The sequence below is a fragment of the Larus michahellis genome, chromosome 2 (assembly GCF_964199755.1).
Source record: "Larus michahellis chromosome 2, bLarMic1.1, whole genome shotgun sequence".
NCBI classification, from domain to species: Eukaryota; Metazoa; Chordata; class Aves; order Charadriiformes; family Laridae; genus Larus; species Larus michahellis.
The window spans coordinates 148,701,330-148,717,273 of NC_133897.1; the positions used below are offsets into that span (position 1 = coordinate 148,701,330).

At 42.3% G+C, this 15,944-nt stretch overlaps 1 protein-coding gene across 2 annotated transcripts in view; it reads left to right on the forward strand.

The window, feature by feature from the left end:
* Window positions 1-7,152, forward strand: part of ZFPM2 (zinc finger protein, FOG family member 2) — a 316,036-nt gene extending 308,884 nt beyond the window's left edge. For both annotated transcript variants that reach the window (XM_074577643.1, XM_074577645.1), the window contains 2 exons: window positions 260-484; window positions 3,665-7,152. In XM_074577643.1, the coding sequence (XP_074433744.1) occupies window positions 260-484; window positions 3,665-6,156 (2,717 nt within the window). In that variant the 3' untranslated portion in view covers window positions 6,157-7,152. The remainder of the gene's footprint in view (window positions 1-259; window positions 485-3,664) is intronic.
* The last annotated feature ends 8,792 nt before the right edge of the window (window positions 7,153-15,944 follow it).

Genomic DNA, 15,944 nt, shown 5'->3' on the forward strand with positions numbered 1-15,944 from the left:
AATACTGACGTACCTAAAACTTCTAGTTGGTGTTTTATATTAACTATTTTTAAAATCTCCTTTTGAAAGAAACAGCTGTTTCCCACATTCAGTCTCTCACCTGCAAGTGACATTTTAATAAACCCATGGCTCTGTTTTCAATATTTTATTAAATAAGCATGCATTTAATGGGGAAGTGAGGGGAATTAATCGAGCTGTGTTAATTGGTTGGCACTGAGTGCACCATGGCTAACATGCACTTGGTTATATTTGCTTGTAGAGGACATATTCCCTTGCAAATCCTGTGGCATTTGGTATCGAAGCGAGCGGAACCTGCAGGCCCATCTCATGTACTACTGCAGTGGGAGGCAAAGAGAGGGGCCTCAGCTGTCAGAGGAGAATGAAGATAGTGCTCAGCAGATATCCAGCGTCTGCCCCTTTCCGCAGTGCACCAAAAGTTTTTCTAATGCAAGAGCTCTGGAAATGCACCTAAATTCTCACAGTGGTAAGTACCATGTATTCTCCTGTATCGTCTTCTAGATTTAGCTTTTTGAAGAATTCTCACTATAGACATCCAGTACATCAATGTCTCTCCAAATATGTGCAAGCATTGGGTGCAGATGCTACCAAAATATCAACAGTTTCTGACCTGTGTTCTACACCAAGCACCTCTCTCAGGTAACCAGTGTCATTTCTCTTATCTACTAATCCTCATTTGAATGCTGTCTCTCTCTTAATGTGTGTATATACACACGTGCAGGCAGCATTTCTTTACTGGTGAAGGTAAGCTCAGCAATACAGACACAGTTAGACTGCTGCTGCTTGGTCTCTGAGAGATTCAATGAGTTATTTCAGGATTCCATCCACCAAACGTGAGTCTGCTCAACTACGATCTCTACCTACCCTGTTTTGATGCTCAGCGGAGAAATACACACCACCAGAGAGCAAGTCCTTCTGAAATAAGATCTTGGGGTCCTAGAGTAGGCTTCTGTGTGCTTTTCCCAGGACGCTTGTTTCATAAAAACTTTTTGTTTCATAACAATATTCTTTTCTCTCCTTATAAATATAAAATGAGGATGGTTTTTTCCTTTGTCCATGTTGTTAAAATTATAATATTAGATACATGGAAAGTAGGATTACAAAGTTCCTGAGATTACAGATCTGGAACTCATCAGGAATCTTGTCTCCCTCCCTGAAGGTCCTTTGAGTGTGCTGTTTGAATTTGTTTTGAATTAGGTCTGGAAACATAAGTTACGAGTTTCATTAGCAGAAAAAGTCTACAAATAAGACAGACTGCAGTGTCAGGTATGGGTGTGTTGGCTGTCCAGTGTACAGAACTGTGTCTGGAAAGAGACAAGGGCCCTACAGGAGTTCCTGATCCTTCTGTTAAATGGATGAAGTCTAAAGGACACTAATGTGTGCTTTGTTCACAGAAGGAAGCCTTATTCGGCTGCAGTGTAAAACCTCCTGGGGCAGTGGGAGTCTACTCTGTGGACTTGGTGTAGTGAAAAATGTTCCTCTGATACTTGAGCAGCAGTTACAAGTCTAGAAGGCATTGTGTTGCCTTGGAGGAGTTTGGTAGCCCCCAGAACAGGACTAGAAGAGTGCCGAGTGAGAAACTTCCTTATATAGACAACACAGACACTTAGCCATTCATGTAGAGGTCAGATCATTTTGTGTTTCCAGATCTTAACTTTGAATATCAGGCTGTTGCCATTTTCTGTCTGTTGCCTAGCAAATATTTCACTGTTCAGTGAACCAGCGGAACAGTAGGAACAACTTCAACAGGAGCAGTTGAACAAAAGCGTGTCTTACAGCCTAGTAATTAAAACCAGGTACCCTTGAAACATAACAAATTCATTTCTCCCCAAGCAGAGGAAAATTCTGGAATCTTAGCCATTGTGTAAAAGGGTTGCTTCAGCTCTTTGCATTTAAGTGACGTACCATTGGCGTAGGTGTCAAGGGGGTTTTCAGCCATGAGCTGTGAGTGTCCATGTCTTCTTGCAATCTAGAGATAAGCATCTATGTTCCTTGAAAGACACAGGTCTGAGATCCTGCTGCATTTCCATTAAGAATCTTTAGGTATTTCTTAGGTCAGAGGCTAAACATCAGGCCTTCCCCTTCTTTTTGGTCATAAACCAGTCAGTTCAGTCATTCTTTCTCTCCTTCAGATCCAGTCCATCTTTATTTTTCTATACAGATTATCACAAGTTATAACAGCTTCTGCAGTAGGAATGAAACATTCCTTTTGCAAATGCCCTGTAAGCTAGTGCCGTGTTTTCTTTAACTTGTTACCATTCCCACTGGGGGCTGTAGCAGACCCACACCACTGGAGCATGGAGCCCCAGCTGAAATGCAAAGTCTTTAGAGACACTCCACTGTGACTGTCACATGCTGTGGAAGCATATGCAACACCATCTCATGGCAGTGGAGGAGCTAAAGCTTGGTATGCCCTCCTGCTGAAAAAGTGCCTGACAGGGAGCAAGCGCTGATTGAAGTGCCGTGTATCTCCTCAGCTCCCGTCTGGCCTCTGAGGCTGAGAAGAGTTCCAATTTAAATGTCGCTGACAACTGTGGGAGTCACTGATGCTAGGGGAGAAGTGAGGACCTCCAGATACAACAGAATGGCTTCCCACAGACTGAGCCACAATGTTCTTACAGGTTTATATTGTCCAACTACCACGAATCTAGTTTGCCTGACCAAGGCATGGTGTATGTGTTTGTGTATGTGTGTGTGTAGACAGAAGAAATACCCATTTTAGATTCCAAATATCATCCCTACCAATATTTTTTTCAGCATTTTTATTGCTTAACAGGTAGTTAGAATCTATGTTGTTGTAGTAGAAAATTTGGGCTTATCTCTTTTTAAAGCCTTCTCACTTTCAAAATACCACGGAACATGGTTTTTTTTTGTTTCAGCAGTGACTGTAATATGGCTTTGAATGTACTATTCTTAATGGGAAAGGTGTAGTGATTTCATGAGGAAAAGGTGGTGTATTATAGCAGTAGATGCCTACAACCATTAGACGTGGAAGATAAAGTATGGGTGAAGCCGTGTCTTACTCCTCCTCCCTTCACAATGAACACAACTCATCAGTCCTTTCTGATGAGGATAGTTCTGTATCCTGTTGCTACACAACAGCAAACTCATGCAGGCAAAGAGCTGAGCATCAATAATGCTCAAAGTGCTACTTCTGCTCTGTCTGTGGCTTTCAGACACTGAGTTTGAGGGCTGTACCTCAAACCACATCATGACCTTGAGCCTCTTGACCTTGATGTGCTTTTTGGGCATTCAGAATTACCAGTGATTGTGTATGGGGAACATTATGTTTCTTGGGGAACATTATGTTTCTTTTAGTTAAAACTGTAATTTATAAGACCATTTAGATTAAGTCCAGTCTATTTTTATCCTTTCCCTTGTTCTTTCTTTCCCTTTGTCTCTGCTGAATGCAGGCAGATGCTAAGGCTCCCCAAAGCAGAGCAGAAGTCTGGGAATATCCTCTAGCCGTTTGAGGAAAGAAATTCTGAACCAATTCAAGCATTTTCAGGGTGATTAATACCATCCCATCAGAAGAAAATTAGTTGTTCTCACTGTGCTTGTACCTTCTGTGCAACTGATGTTCTGGTATACTTCACGAAGGGCAAAATAGTCATCTTATTTTGTATTTCACTTGTCTTTTCTATAGGAGTGAAAATGGAAGAATTTCTCCCACCCGGTGCTAGTTTGAAATGCACAGTTTGTACTTACACTGCAGACTCGGTGATTAACTTTCATCAGCACCTGTTCTCGCATCTTACTCAAGCTGCCTTTAGATGCAATCACTGCCATTTTGGCTTCCAAACTCAGAGGGAGCTACTGCAGCACCAAGAGTTACATGTCTCTGGCAACAAGATTCAGAGAGAAAGTGACATTGAACACTCTCCAAGTGGAAACGAAGAAGGTTTACAGCCTGCAACGGACCTGTTGAGCAGAAATGATGTTCCCCAAAGCCAAAAGACCATGCAGACTAAAGATGCAAGTTCTGATACAGAGCTTGATAAATGTGACAAAAAGGCTCCACTTTTCCTCCCAAACCAGAGGCCAGAAACCCAGCCTGCAACAAATAAGCAGAGTTTTTCATACACTAAAATAAAATCTGAACCATCCAGTCCAAGACTTGCTTCATCGCCAGTTCAGCCTAATATTGGTCCTTCTTTCCCAATGGGACCTTTTCTTTCCCAGTTTGCTTTTCCTCAAGACATCACTGTGGTTCCTCAGGCTTCAGAGATATTAGCCAAAATGTCTGAACTGGTCCATCGAAGACTGAGGCATGGAAGTAGCAATTATCCTCCTGTAATTTACAGTCCTCTGATGCCCAAAGGGGCGACATGTTTTGAGTGTAACATAACATTCAATAATTTGGACAACTACTTGGTACACAAAAAGCATTACTGCAGTAGCCGATGGCAGCAGATGGCAAAGTCACCAGATTTTTCCAGTGTTCCAGAAAAAATGCCAGAAGCTGTAAGTCCCAGTAACGGTCAAAGCTCTATAAACATCCTGAATGCAGCTCCTCACACATCAGATCCAGAGAATCAGCTTCTGCAGACATCTTGCATAAACTCTTCCAATGTTTTAGATTTGATCGGGCCAAACAATAAAAGTCATGAAAAAGACTTTACAGCACAATCTAAGAAGTTGTCAACTGCAAGCAATGGGGATGAGAAGATAAACGGAAAACCTTCTGATGTGAAGACTCCCAATGCTCCTTTAGTAGAAGGGGAGAGTGATCCTAACAAGACCACGTGTGAAGCTTGTAATATTACTTTCAGCAGACATGAAACGTACATGGTCCACAAGCAGTATTACTGTGCCACCCGCCACGATCCCCCGCTGAAGAGGTCTGCTTCCAACAAAGTGCCTGCCATGCAGAGAACGATGCGTACCCGGAAGCGAAGGAAGATGTATGAGATGTGCCTGCCAGAGCAAGAGCAAAGGCCACCACTGGTTCAACAGCGATTTCTAGAAGTGGCTAATCTTGGCAATCCTTGCACATCTACTCAAGAGTCAACAGAGGGCGTTGGAGAATGTTACCATCCACGATGTGACATCTTTCCAGGAATAGTCTCAAAGCATCTGGAAACATCGCTGTCTATTAACAAGTGCGTTCCAGTTTCAAAGTGTGATACTCCCCACTCTGCTGTGTCTTGCTTGGAGATGGATGTGCCAATCGATCTCAGTAAAAAATGCTTACCCCCGTCAGAGAGGACGTCCACTTCTCCCAAAAGGCTGCTGGACTACCATGAGTGCACAGTATGCAAGATCAGTTTTAACAAGGTCGAGAACTACCTGGCTCACAAGCAGAATTTTTGCCCTGTCACTGCCCATCAGCGTAATGACCTGGGACAGCTCGACAGTAAGGTGTTTCAAAACCCAGAAAGTGAAAGAAACAGTCCAGATGTCAGTTACGAAAGAAGCATAATCAAATGTGAGAAAAATGGAAACTCGAAACAGTCCTCTCCTAATGGAAACTTATTTTCCACACACTTAGCAACACTTCAAGGACTAAAAGTCTTTAGTGAAGCGGCCCAGCTTATTGCTACAAAAGAAGAAAACAAACATTTGTTTCTTCCACAATGCCTTTACCCTGGAGCAATAAAGAAAGCTAAAGGAGCAGATCAGCTTTCTCCATATTATGGAATAAAGCCAAGTGATTACATTTCTGGTTCTCTCGTCATTCATAATACTGATTTAGATCAAAGCACAAATACAGAAAGTGAATCTCCTAAAGGCCAGGCGCCTTCGAATGGATGTGCTGTGCCGAAGAAAGAGTCTCTTCCGCTATTGCCGAAAAACCGAGGCATGGTAATAGTTAATGGGGGACTAAAACAGGAGGAAAGACCTGCCGCAAACCCACAGCAAGAGAACATTTCCCAGAATCCTCCGCATGAAGATGGGCACAAGTCTCCTTCTTGGATCTCTGAGAATCCCCTAACTGCAAATGAAAATGTCTCTCCAGCAATTCCTACAGCAGAGGAACAGTTGTCTAGTATAGCTAAAGGCGTGAATGGTTCTACCCAGGCCCCAACCAGTGGAAAGTATTGCCGACTGTGTGACATCCAGTTCAACAATCTTTCAAACTTTATAACTCATAAGAAGTTTTATTGCTCGTCACATGCAGCAGAACATGTCAAATGAAACAATCGGTCACCTTTGGTACCTGTGTTTAGCATATTGTTCCATACAATCTAAAGAAAGCTGTTTGAATTACATCTGGACAATCAGGAGATTTCACTATTGCTGAGTTGAAGACTTAAAGGTGTAATTTCATTACAGTCCATTAGTAAAGTGTATTATTGGTGCCATTTTCAAAAATATTAATTTATTTTACCAGCAGTATTCATAGCTGTAGTTATGTTATTTTTTATTTAAAAACTTTATATTAAAGTCATTTGTAATGTTATTGTATAGTTATTGTGTAGCACATATGGTTTGCACTGTATAGTAGATTTTAAAGAAAATAGTCACAAACAATACAGAAAAGCATTTTAGAAATAGCTTCAAAAGCACTTGTGTATCCTGATTTTTTTTCTTATATGCTGTTGCAGATATATGTATATGCTAAAATATAACCTGCAAAGAAGTTTCAACTATGCTGTAAAGTTCGCCTTAAAATTTCAATTTTTTGAACAATTGGGCTCAGTTTGCACTTTATATTTTAGCAGATACAGTACCTTAGTCATTAGGCTTTGCATTTGTATGTAGCAGTATGTTTCTGTCCACTTTCTTAATCTGAAACGTACGTTAAATGAAGATGGCAATTTTTTTCTTGTATAGTACTTGTATTTTCTTTCGCTGATGCATCTCTGTCTCAATTTTTAAACCTTTGCTGTTAAATGCAATACTTTATAAAGAATGAACAAAATTACTGGAAGCAGTATTGTAAGTAATGAGGTCATATCAATCAGTTTTATCTTTTGAAAGGCACAGTCTAAAACAAAACCCTAAACTCGATGCTGCAATTATGAATCTAATTCATATATAAGATATATTTAAATATAAGAGTAGCAATACTGCAACTGGTGATCACAAAGATAATGTTCTACTTCTGATAGAAATAATTTCTCAACAAATGTTGTTACTATGCATGTATATGGATGGAATAAAATTCCAGATCATTGGAGAAGTTTGGCAGTAATTTCTTTACATTCATTTTATTTTGCTTTTCAAGGAGGATACAGAGCTCACAAACTACTGTAAAGAAGCTCTTAGGAAGAGGTTATCATTGCCCCCTCTTCCATGGAAGCGAAGTGTTCAAAGGGAAGATGAGTACGAAGGATGCCTCCACTTTGAGGGAATCTTTGCTGACAGGTCACTAGCACAACTAAGTCCAAGACAACTTAGAAAACTGACACTTAAAATATGAAGGTCTGAAACCAGGAAGGCTGTTCTCTTTATTGGAGCTAAGGAAGACATACTTCCCTGACAGTACCTCCGTATGTCAAAATCAGTAGAACAGTCTGCTTCATAACACCTCTGGTATGATTCTTTATGTGTTCAGTGGTCTTATACGATAAACGGTAACATTCATTTAAATAGAACAGCAGTTTGCTCCACTAATTCAATGTGGAAAAACTATCCAGTAGTTTATGTTATATTAAAATCTCAACAGATTTGAAGATTATCCACCATACAAGATTGTTTTAAAGAACTAAGTGTTTATATGTGGTATGAAAAGAAACTAATTCTGAAACATCTACATGCGTAGACAAAAACTTTTAGGTGAAGCGGGTCAGTGAGGCACAGGTAGTGTGAGTTACAGTTGCTGAGCTCTAGGGGTGTATTTAGACCATGAGAAAATAAAGGAGAATATCAGGGTTAAAGGGAGTACCTGGCTGAAAAGCGGTGCCAAAAGGGAAAAGCCTTATCACAAAACATTTCTGATCTGGAAATGCTGAGGGTACCGGATATATTCCAGAGGTAAATGAAAGCCTCCATTATATTCTTCCCACTGGCTTGTCCAATTGCTTTCACATGACGGAAAATACCTGGTAGCGTTTTCTCTTTATAAATCTCCTGTTTGGTTGACCAGTCCCATTTTTACAAGTTCAAAACAAGCACAACCTGTTCATCTGTGCGTACAGAGGTACTCAATTTTATACACATTTTACACGTATTACTTACTTCACTGGGGCACCTAGCAACTCTGACACGTGCTAAACCCCAAATTTTTACCATCACGCTCTCTGAAAGTAAAACTTTACACTAGCTAGGAGGGTAGCAAATATAAATTGCTGACATTTGATTTCTTACACATTTGTTAAAGCTAGAAACCTTTAAATTAGCTCTCCCATAGCTGGGCTCAGGAAGCATCCTTTCCCATAACTTAGACACTATTTTCCACTTTTTCACTTTCTTTGGTGCTCCCATTTTTTAATTTGCTCATTTGAAATAAGAACATAAACACTTTGGCCAGCCAGGAATCTCTCTCGTCTCTTAAACCAGTTTGCAGGATACTGGCCTAATCTCCACTGGGATCTTTAAGCACATCTACGTTGTAAGTCGTTAAGTATTGTTTACAGGAATAAACTACTTAAACCTGTTTTCTGACCAAGTGATTATTTGTATTCTCTTCAGATTATATCTGTGCGTGTGTTCAAGGTGATAATAGGACAGGTAGACTGCCTCTTGCTGAAAAAGTCTCTTGAATATAGACTCTTCCCTAGTTCTGCTTTTAGGTTTCTGTAGGTTTATTAATTATTTATCAAATCACCTATGCAAAGAGAGTCCATCCTTAGTGAGTCTTTGACACCTGGAACTCAGCAGGAAGCAGAGCGCCTCGGTTAAATGGTTTGGATCCGCTAATCCCTGTCAGCTGGAGTCAGTGCATAGACCTTTGGGGCTATCCAGTGGAGACGAATAGCTCAACAAAAGGCTTTAAAATATTTCTTGGGTTTAGGATACAAGAAATAAATTTTCTCCACATGAAGGCAGGATATTTAGAAGAGCCGATTCCTGCCTGACTCCCCGTGTACCGATTGCCTGGCGGGTTTTGCGTTTAAACTTTTTGGCTTTTTAAGGAAAATTTCCTTATTCACAAAACGTCCCGTCCACATGCAGTGCTTAGAACGAATGTTGTAGCCCCATCCCTGTCTGCCTCATTTATTTGTATCCTAAAATTCAGACTTTGAAAGGCTGTTGTGAGTCCCCATTCATATCACAATTTTCACACATTTGTCATGTGTCTCTCACGTCGCCAGCTGAATTTTTTACGTGATAGTGATTTTTTTCATTGTAACCATAAATCAGGTGGACGTGCCTAATGCAAACAGTAAAGGGTATTGGTAGAAGCTGATGTCTGTTTGTTTTGAATTAATTGTAATAACGTTAGGATCCTGGTGACCTCTTCTCATTGCTACAAATAATCATAAAACTACATCACTTATATTTGCTGTGGATCCACACTGCTAACTTTCCCAGTCTCTCGTTTCTACCAGTTAACTACTGACTACATCCATTGTCTGACACCGTCCACAGGAATGTAGTGGTCACGTCCCAAACACAATCTGAGAGGATGTATAAAGTGATTGCTGCCATGTACGGTAAATACTGTAACACTGAGAAATGCAGAAGGAAGAAAATAAGAATTAATAAAAAATTGATGTAGAAATTAAAAAATGAAATCAAAGCCAGAACCACCATGATGATGAGGTGGAGGTGGGCTGATTCATTTCTCTGAATGTACATAAGCTATGAATCAGAACCCATTCTAAAAAGGTGGAGCTGAGGTGGAGTTCTGAACAGCCTGGAAAACCTGGCTTAAAGAAAATTTCATGGTGAGTACAATGGAAGAAGGGTGGTGTGGGATAATCTCATTGAGGGGCAGAGCTGATGAGGAAAAAGGGAATCGCCACTTTGTTAATCCGGAGCGTGCGGTATGGTTATGCTGATGGCTGCAGAAGGATGCAGTGACAAGGCATCATCACTACAAAAACACTGCCCATCCCAGGAGGCTGTTGAGAGAGGCTAAAACACTGATGAGACAAAATCCTGGGAGGGTCACTCCCAAATGCTGAGTATTGCCAGCGCAAAGATTCGGGCTCCTGGTGGTCACTCCCCAAGACTGACAATAAGGAAGGACACCGCAACTCTTCCCACCCTCCAGGTCACCTTCCAGTTGGGGCACTGCGTTGCCAGGAGCTGTCAGGACAGACACTGCCCAGAACAGATGTGTGTGACCCTACTGTAAATTAGAGACAAGGCAGATACCCAAGCTTCAGCTGTGTTAGCCCGTGGGCGTGCCTGGTCCTCTCGCCTGAAGTCTTCCACATAGGTCGCTGACAGTGCTTTGAATCCAGACCCCTTTGAGACCCCTTAGAGCCACAGCAAAATGAACTGAAATAATACTGGTGGCACTTGCGTATGGAGTGAAACAGAGCATGGGGCAGAGATGGGGGCAGGAATTCTGCACTCACATAATTAACCTAAACTAGATTAAGAAGTTAGATCAAGCAGCTGGATGAGGTGGTTAGATAAATTCTTTACTGCAGAAGTAATGGCGAGACCCTTTAATCCTCATTGCATCAGTAACAGGCATCTTTTGGCGCACGGAGAGTGATGATACCTTCATTCACTTTGACATTTAATGTGCTCCTGGCAAAATTGCTCTCTCCCCTTTCTGCTCACAGCTGCTTTGCGCAGGTCCCAGGCCAAGCTACGGTTCCTGCCTACCGACTCAATTGCCCATGCACTCATGTTTTCCACCTGCCAACTTAGTTGGTTCTGTAATTGCCTTGTTTTGATTTTTTATTGTGTTCTGGGGTTTTTTTTAATTGTTTAATCCATCTTGAATCAAGGTCCTTGATTCAGGGTGGAGGCAGGTGACAGGAGCCACCTGAGACGGTGTATTGGCAAGGGTGGTCATCTTCATCGGCAAGGGCGGTCATCTCCACCAGCGGCATGTTGGGAGGCAGCTGCTGCCCGCTCAGCTGTGGGACAGTGTGTGAGCGAGCCCACGGAGACCACCAGTCCTACAGCGTTCACACGACTCCACTAAACCCCTCCGCCGGGCCGGAACCTTTCACAGCACAATTAATAATAAAACCAATAGCTCACATACCACTCGGGTTTGCCCGCAAGTGAGTATGGTTGTCAATAACAGCTGTTCCTTTCAAACTTTTGGATAGGGTGCTGAATAAGAAAAGCCGCAAGTGTGATGAATAGAACTGGATAAAGCTGGAAACACCTTCGGAAGTAATTTTCATCTCAGCTTTCCCAGTTCTTGTTCTTACTGAAACTGTGAAGCCAGGGTGGTCCTGCAGTGATGGTTGTACCTAAATGTAATCGCCTTGCAGGACCACCAGCAATGCTGCTGTTTTGAAAGCCCATCTGTTATCAAAACAGTTTTCTGCTCAATTTTTCACGTTCACTAATAATTGCCAGAAGTTCTGTCCTGTAGTTGAGACCGGCTGAGACAGAGCAAACTGTGGAAACCAGTCCTCAATCTTCGTGGTGCCAGGAGCAGCCCTGCCTCTCCCAGTCCTGTTTGAAGCATGAGCCTCAAGGGTGGTACATGGAGAGACTGAGATGTGAAATGGGAATACGGCTTCAAGTCTATGTAGCCCTAAAAGAGTGTCCCTGCATGCCTGGTTTATTCACTCACTTGGATTCACCTTCAGTTCATTTGCTTTCCCTTTTTTGAGGAAGCCTTGTTAAACCCTTTGCAACTTGAGTCTTTGGGGGATACGGGGAAAATACCAGTGGGCTGATTATGATGGTGTTTGGCTTGAGGGAGAACAGGCTGCCACTTTGATGCTTTGACATTTTTGATCTCGTGCTAATTCTGATGAAACTACCCCCAAGAGATACGTTTATGGAATCTAATAAAAGACCTGTAGGTTCAAAGACTGATCAAGGAAAAAAATTGTTTTAGAGAGAAGCCATCACAGCCTGTGATTGAAGTTTCTGTATTAGGGTAAGTCTGCAAAGGGAAGGGAACATGTTGGTTTACTGCCACAAGTTTTCAAAGCGAAATAGAAAAGGAACACCCTCAAATGATGTCTTTCAACAAAAAGAGCAAGTAAGAAGAATTTGAAAAAAAAAATCTGTTTAGATAGATAATTTTTGAACTCTCTTCTAGACCAAAGGAAGGAAACTCTGCAAATGTAATTTGAGGAAGATTAAGCTGAAAGTCCTTCCCCTTCCAGCCCCCACTTAAAGCCCCAAGCACCACTCCCCCAGGGCAGGGTACACAGCCGCAGCAGGGTGCAGGGTGCTGGGATGCAGCCCGGTGTCGTGAGGGTTGCCCCATGTGCTCTGGCCACACCGTGCTTCCCACATCCTTAATCTGGCAGGTCTCTTGCGGCTCCACCAGGTGAATAAGGTCCCCCCCGGTGCCAAGGACCTGCCTGGGCCTGGGACAGCTGCTCTGGCAGCCGTTCATTGGGACTCAGCTGCCAGCAGAAACGGGGTTGTTCTCTGTCGGAGCAGCGCTGGGTGGAAGAGGGACGAGCTTTCCAAGTATATCCACAATATATGAACATCTATTGATGGCCAGCTGATTCTGCACAGCTTGCTCCCCCAAGCTAACTTCCTTATTTGGTTTATAACTAACACAAGATTGATTTTAAAGGATTAAGCATCTAAAAGGCAAAGAGCTGCCTATTGGGAGATGCGAAAGTAAGAGCAGTATATACGTTTTTAGGAGATTTTCAAAGTAGTAGTTTTTTTTCTTGCTGCCTTTCAAATTGTGCCTCAAATGCATATAGGAATATATCAGTGAGAGATTTCTCTTTTTGTTATTGCATAAGCACAGTTTGGTTCTTGGTGTTTGGGTCTTGTTGAAGGAGAAGGGATACCTTCAAGGGAAGAAGCGTAGCTTAGCACAAGAACTACTGAGGGAAAATGGATATACCATAGAGCCCTGCCCCTCAGCCTGGACATCTGTCCACACTCTAAAAGGTACCAGACTGTGCAATCTACAACCACTGGAGACACAGAGACACTCTCCTGTCAAAAATAGGTTTACATGCACTGAGCTGGTCCTCATCTCCTCCAGTTAAGTCCCTTTGTTAGGGCTTTCATATCCCTCCCCTCACCTTGAAACCCAGTCCTTTCTAAGTGCTAGGCACCATACCCAGAGCCTCTGTCTGCTTTTGCTTAGAAAGATTTCCTTGTGGGAAAACTTCATGAAAGAATAAGTTGGACGCACACTTTGGATGACACCATTAATAATTTTAATGCTCACCGTGTATATAATAACCTAGTATTCATCCACGAAATGTGGGCTGGATTCATGGTGCTTCTCAGCAGTCGAGGTCTAGCCATCTCTTGGGGCTGTCAGGACAATCCCAGGCCTTACACAAAGGGCAGCTACGGGGACGGAGAGAAGTCGGCATTTACTGCTTCTGCCTCCCCACCTGTGTTACTCTGCAAAACAGAGAGCTGGTCGTTGGGCCACGAAGACAGAACATGTGGGGCAGGGATCTGGGGCTTCTGGCCTCGGGGTAGTTTCTGCATTTTTACGTTAAGCAGACATTGGGAAAATGTTGTTCTATTAGCGACTGAGGCTTATCTTCAGAGTTACAAAACTTGACACGCAGTATGCTTTTGTAAATTATTTCAGAAATCCCTTTCATTTTATGAGAAGTGCCTTTTCTTGTTGGGTAATTTTTATATTAGTTTTTTAAAAAAAGTTGGCAATGTTTGCAGAAGTTTTTCATATACTAGCATACTATATATTGTTATTGAAATCTGTAGTATCACTAAAATACATTCAAAGCTTTCATGTAATTTATGGAACTAAATGTCACAATTATGTAAAAGCTATTGACATGATTTCAGTTATTTGAACTTTACTATATTAGAGGGTACCAACGGTCACTTTGGGGCAGCCACTTCACAGAAGAAACTGTCTCTGCTCTGTAGAAACCTTCGTCACCAATAACATTCTGTGTTTCTTTTTCCTGAAACATCAAAATATATGAGAGTTTATATCTGCTGTTTAGATTTGATTATGATATTCACAATACAAAAGTAGTATTTATATAAAGTATTCAGCTTGCAGATACCCTTTATACCTTCCTGATATGAAACTGCTGGGTATACTTGCCAGTCAAACATTATGGTAAAGTGATAATATTAGGGTTTTTGCATTTGCTTTAAGGTCAGGACAAACACAATTAATGCCAATAACCAGCAAAGTTAAAGTAGGATTCATTCTTAGATGATAAAAATGCCACTTTTCCTTCCCATTCCCAAGCAATGAATTCCAAAGCTTTCATACCACCAGATAAGATTAAAAAGAAAAAATGGAATGCTGTACAACTTTGTCCACTGACACCTATGAACCATTACTTTGAGCTGTGGAAGATCCTGCTGTGGATGCATCACCGGTGCAGAGAAGCACAGTTCAAGCACCTCTATCGATGTTCAGAACCAGCAGCGAAGTGAGAGATGTGATGCAGGCTCAGATAAAAATAAATTACTTGTTTCATTACAGTAAACAGTTTGATGCAAAATGCAGCATTCTGAAAACATGAATTACCCTGCTATCTAAAGTTCTCTTAGAAATGGGGATGAAGTAAAGTTAGTACTCTGCTGAGTATCAAAACCTCTTCTCTCTGCAGGATTGCCTACTGCTGCTAACAAATCACCCATAAAAATGCAGGTCAGGCATTTGGAACCTACTCCTAATACTAACAAAACTCCCATTGAAATGAATTATGGAATCTCTCACTCCAGTTGCAGTGTCTAGGAGTAGATAAAAGAGAATATGTCTTCTTGACCTTTATACAGGTTCTGCTGCATTTATATACTATACAAACAGCTTCTTTTGTATGTGATACCACTGGCTGTACAGTAGGAGCCACTAGTTCCTCAAAATTTTAGAGGGGAAGAGCCATGTCCCAGCAAAGGTAATATCACAGGGTGGCTGAGGCTGGTGGATACCTCTGGAGATCACCCACTTCAACCCCACCCCTGCTCAAACAGGGTTAGCTACAACAGCCTGCTCAGCACTGTGCCCAGTTGGGTTTAAATATATCCCAGGATGGAGACTCCACAGCCTCTCGGGGAAACTTGTTCCAGTGCCTGGGGTTGTTCCGCCGCAGTGGCAGGACTTTGCACTTCCCTTTGTTGAACTGCATGAGATTCCTCCAGGTCCATTTCTCCACCCTGTCCAGGTCACTCTGAATGGCCGTTCAGCCATCTGGTCTGTCAGCCACTCCTGTATCAGCCAGTTTTGTATCACCAGCAAACTTGCTGAAGGAGCACGCTGTCCCAGCATCCAGGAATACACCACTAGTGACTGGCCTGCAGCTGGGCTTTGTGCTGCTGATCACTGCCCTTTCAGCCCAGCAGTTCAGCCAGTTTTCAGTCCACTTCCCTGTCCATTTATCTAGCCTATGCTCCATCAATATGTCTATGAGGATGTTAAGGGAAACAATGTCAAAAGCCATCCTAAAGTCAAGATAAACAGCATTCACTGCTTTCCCCTATTCATTCCATTGTAGAGGTCTGTCAGGTCGGGTATGATTTCATCTTCGTAAATCCATGCTGGCTGCTCCTGGTCACTTTCTTGTCCTTTGTTTGTTTGGAAATGGTTTTTGAGATTATTTGCTCATCGCCTTCCCAGGGATCGAGGTGAGGCTCTCTGACCTGTTGTTCCCTGGGTCTTCCTCCCTGCCCTCTTGAAGATGGTAATGGCATTTGCTTTCTCTCCCCTGCTCACTATGACCTTGCATAGTTAATCAGGAGTGGACTCACACTGATACCAGTCAGCTCCTTCAGCACCTATGGATGCGTCCCGTTAGGTCGCATGGACTTATGTATGTCCAGTTTGTTTCAGTGCTCCCTGATGCAATCCTTGTCCACCAAAGATAAGTCTTCCTTGCTTTCCCTCTGGTCTCAGGGGCCCGTGATTCCTGGCTTACCAGTGAAGATGGACACAAGAAGGAATTGAGTAACTCTGCCCTTTTCACATTCTT